Source organism: Limulus polyphemus, unplaced genomic scaffold (genome assembly GCF_000517525.1).
Source record: "Limulus polyphemus unplaced genomic scaffold, Limulus_polyphemus-2.1.2 Scaffold6374, whole genome shotgun sequence".
NCBI classification, from domain to species: domain Eukaryota; kingdom Metazoa; phylum Arthropoda; class Merostomata; order Xiphosura; family Limulidae; genus Limulus; species Limulus polyphemus.
The window spans coordinates 11308-14481 of NW_013671984.1; the positions used below are offsets into that span (position 1 = coordinate 11308).

Sequence of the window (3174 nt, forward strand, 5' to 3'; positions counted from 1 at the left end):
TCTTATTTCAGGGAGGCACTCACTCTCAGGATCCTTGTTTCCTTGCTCTAGACTTTCTTATTAGATCTCACAATCACCACATTTGGTTGTTGGTCTATCATGTTCTGGGAGCTTTGACCCTGTTGGTAGATTGACTGTCTTACCCAGACTGGACCCTTTTTACAGAGTGGGGTATATGTCTTCTGGTGTTTTCAGTGGACTTCAGCTGCCATTTTGGGAGTCCTTTCATTGATGTCTTTGCAACTCTCCTCAACACCTAGCTTCCACTATGTTGATCTCAAGTTATGGACTTTTGCAATAGGTGCTCAGAGTTGGGACTTGTCCAGTATCTTTCTATATGTCTATCCACCTTGTGGACTTCGATTTTTACTATCACTAGTTACAGAATGATCTTATCAATACTCTTCTGTCATTTCCCCAGCCATTCTCTGTTTCTTTCCCCAGTTCTTATGGATCTCTTCCAAGCCTCCTTCTTCCATTTTCCTCCTCATCTGGTTACTATTCTGGTCTTGAATCTCTGTGCTCTTACCTATCTCCTGTTTGATCCATTAGCCACCACTTGTTTTCTGTACTACTTTTCTCTTAAAATATGTTTTCTTGCATATAGGAGATGCTGCTCTGACATTGTGCTAAAGAGACAGTCCTTCCCAAAACTTGTGCTTCCTGGGGAAGTTATTGGATGTTTTTTTAATCATCCTCTCTTATCTTTCTTCTCTGTATAATTGTTTAGACTTTTATTGTTTCTTTTGTCTTACAATTGATAACATTTTTCTTTCCGTGGGATTCCTTTTCCTTTTGCTACTTATTTTCTTCCAACTTGACACTGCTTTATCCATCTATTCTTTTTTTTGGGGGGGGGGTGGACATTTTACTTTTTTCATGTCTCCTCCCATCAAGTATGTCATCTTATGGCTTCCCTTGTCTGTAGTCATCGATGTATCCTAGATGAGATCTTGCAGAGGGAATGTAGGTGACCTCTGATATCCTTGTGTCAGATTACTTACACCACATTGTGCTTTTCATTTCCCTATAGTTGCCATTCTCGAATTTTCACAAAGGCTCTAAGAAAGTGAGTTATTAATTTTACTGTTTTTTGCAGGTCTCACAACCACCTTATTTATTAAATATATCTATATTATAGAGAAGATGGAACCTACTGTGTGGCTGATGTTGCCTCACAGGGAATGCTTCTCTCTCACACAAAACCTGCACATCAAGTGGAGGATAACAGAAATTGTTAAGCCTAACTGTGTCCATGCTCAGTGGTTGCTGTTGATGTGGGATTTTCCACAAAACTGCTTTGATAGTATTTATATATCTTACCTTCCAGGCTGTACTTCAGGAAAAATAAAATTGACTGCACTATGTATGTCCTATCCTCACATCTGGCTAATGTATTTCAGATACATATGTCCCCAGAGAACCTCCCACCCTTCATCCTCACTTCTGGTGTTTCTTTGGGCATGGAGGATCTGTCACCTTCCTATTCATGCATGGTTATGGTCTAATGATGATTACTTTGTAGACTGGCACTAAAGGGGTTAATATAATATAAGGTTTGGCACATTCACAAACATTTATCTAATATACACTTACAAGTAAAGAAAATGTTAACTTTCCTAATATAAATAAGGTCTCAACCATGCATTACTATGTCTATCATGACCAAGCCAGTCTAAAGAGCCCTGTTTTGGGCAAAATGCTTTGTCAGCACTGGATATAGAAGATATAGTGTAACTGACATATCAATAAACACTTCACTTTCACTCATAAGTTACTATTAGTAAAAGTCTTTTATTGAGCAGAACCTAACCACAATATTTTTATTCGCTTCTTTTTCATGATAGCATATGTTTTCTTCTTACAGAGGCTGTGTAAAAATGTTCTCATGGGACAATATTTTGGTCTGTTAGGACCAGCACCACCCACCATTGCTCAAGGTTTGCAGAAAGAACTTCAACATTGCATTTCAAGAAAAGATGTGAATGATTCAGAAACTGGAGAAATTATTAACAAAATTGAGAGGCTCTTGAAGACCGCAGTATGAGCCGATAATATTGGAGTTTTATATAATCCAATGCCGGATGGTAGTCTTTGGTTTGAACCTCATATTCAAAGATACAAAAAATATTACTTCTAAATCCTTAGTGCTTTAATTCATATAGTACTTTTTGTGTTCAATGTTCTTAGTGCAATATATCAGTGTAAATGCATGTGTTAATTATTTGAGACAGCTGATACTTATGAAATGTGTGAGAGTTTAAGATAGAGAATGTTTATTATATGAGTGGAAGATACATTACAGTACAGGGACCTGAGTATAAAAGTGATGCAAACTTTTATGATGTTTGTAATATATGAAAAATAAATAAATAAACAGTTTTTTTTTAATGTACCCAGCAACAGTCTTAAGTTTCACTTTTATTGTTTTCTGAAAATTTACTTTTGAGAGAGTTAATGATCAGTAAAATAATGTTTCATCTCTGTATTACCTACATAGTTATACAGTATGCTAATTTGGTGAAACAAATGACGTAACTTTTAATAATAATGATATTAATGAAGTTCTAAATGATGTCAAAAGTTCACTTTCAATGTGTATATATGTTGATCATTTCTTACTCTGTACAATCAGAAACAAGAGCTACAAGTATTTTATAGTTTTCCCATGTGTGAAGAAATTTTAATAAATGTTAATAATTGCAAAGTAGCTGAGAAGTTAATGCCAACTAACATTGTTAAAACTTGGCATATCTTGTCCCCTATTATAATATGTCTGTACAGAAATTACAATGATTTTGCTTCAGGAGTAAAATATATTGATCAAATGACAATGAAGCATGAACTTAGAGATGTTACATCATGGAAATGGAATGCAGAGAAATAAAATTAACACAAAAGTATCACTATTAGTAACTGAGATGAAATAAAGTGAGCAGTATAGTTTAAGATACACTACATTATACTGGAGTGTATATTAATCGATGATTTGGAATATAGGTATAGCCAGTTACATAGGTATTCCAGAACAGATACTGTTAATAGTTGAAAAAAGTGTCATAATTATACAGGGTCCTGATGAAGTTTCTTGGCATGTTCAGGCATAAATAAAATTTGCTCATCCTAGAGCAGTGATTTTTGATGGATATGTCAGTGAAACAATGGAAAATATGA

The 3174-nt window shown here is 35.0% G+C and overlaps 1 protein-coding gene across 2 annotated transcripts in view; it reads left to right on the plus strand.

The window, feature by feature from the left end:
• LOC106473654 (protein FAM69C-like) overlaps window positions 1–2399 on the plus strand; it is an 11930-nt gene extending 9531 nt beyond the window's left edge. For both annotated transcript variants that reach the window (XM_022402063.1, XM_013934335.2), the window contains exon 3: window positions 1868–2399. In XM_022402063.1, coding sequence (XP_022257771.1) covers window positions 1868–2047 — 180 coding nt within the window. In that variant the 3' untranslated portion in view covers window positions 2048–2399. The remainder of the gene's footprint in view (window positions 1–1867) is intronic.
• Window positions 2400–3174: the final 775 nt, after the last annotated feature.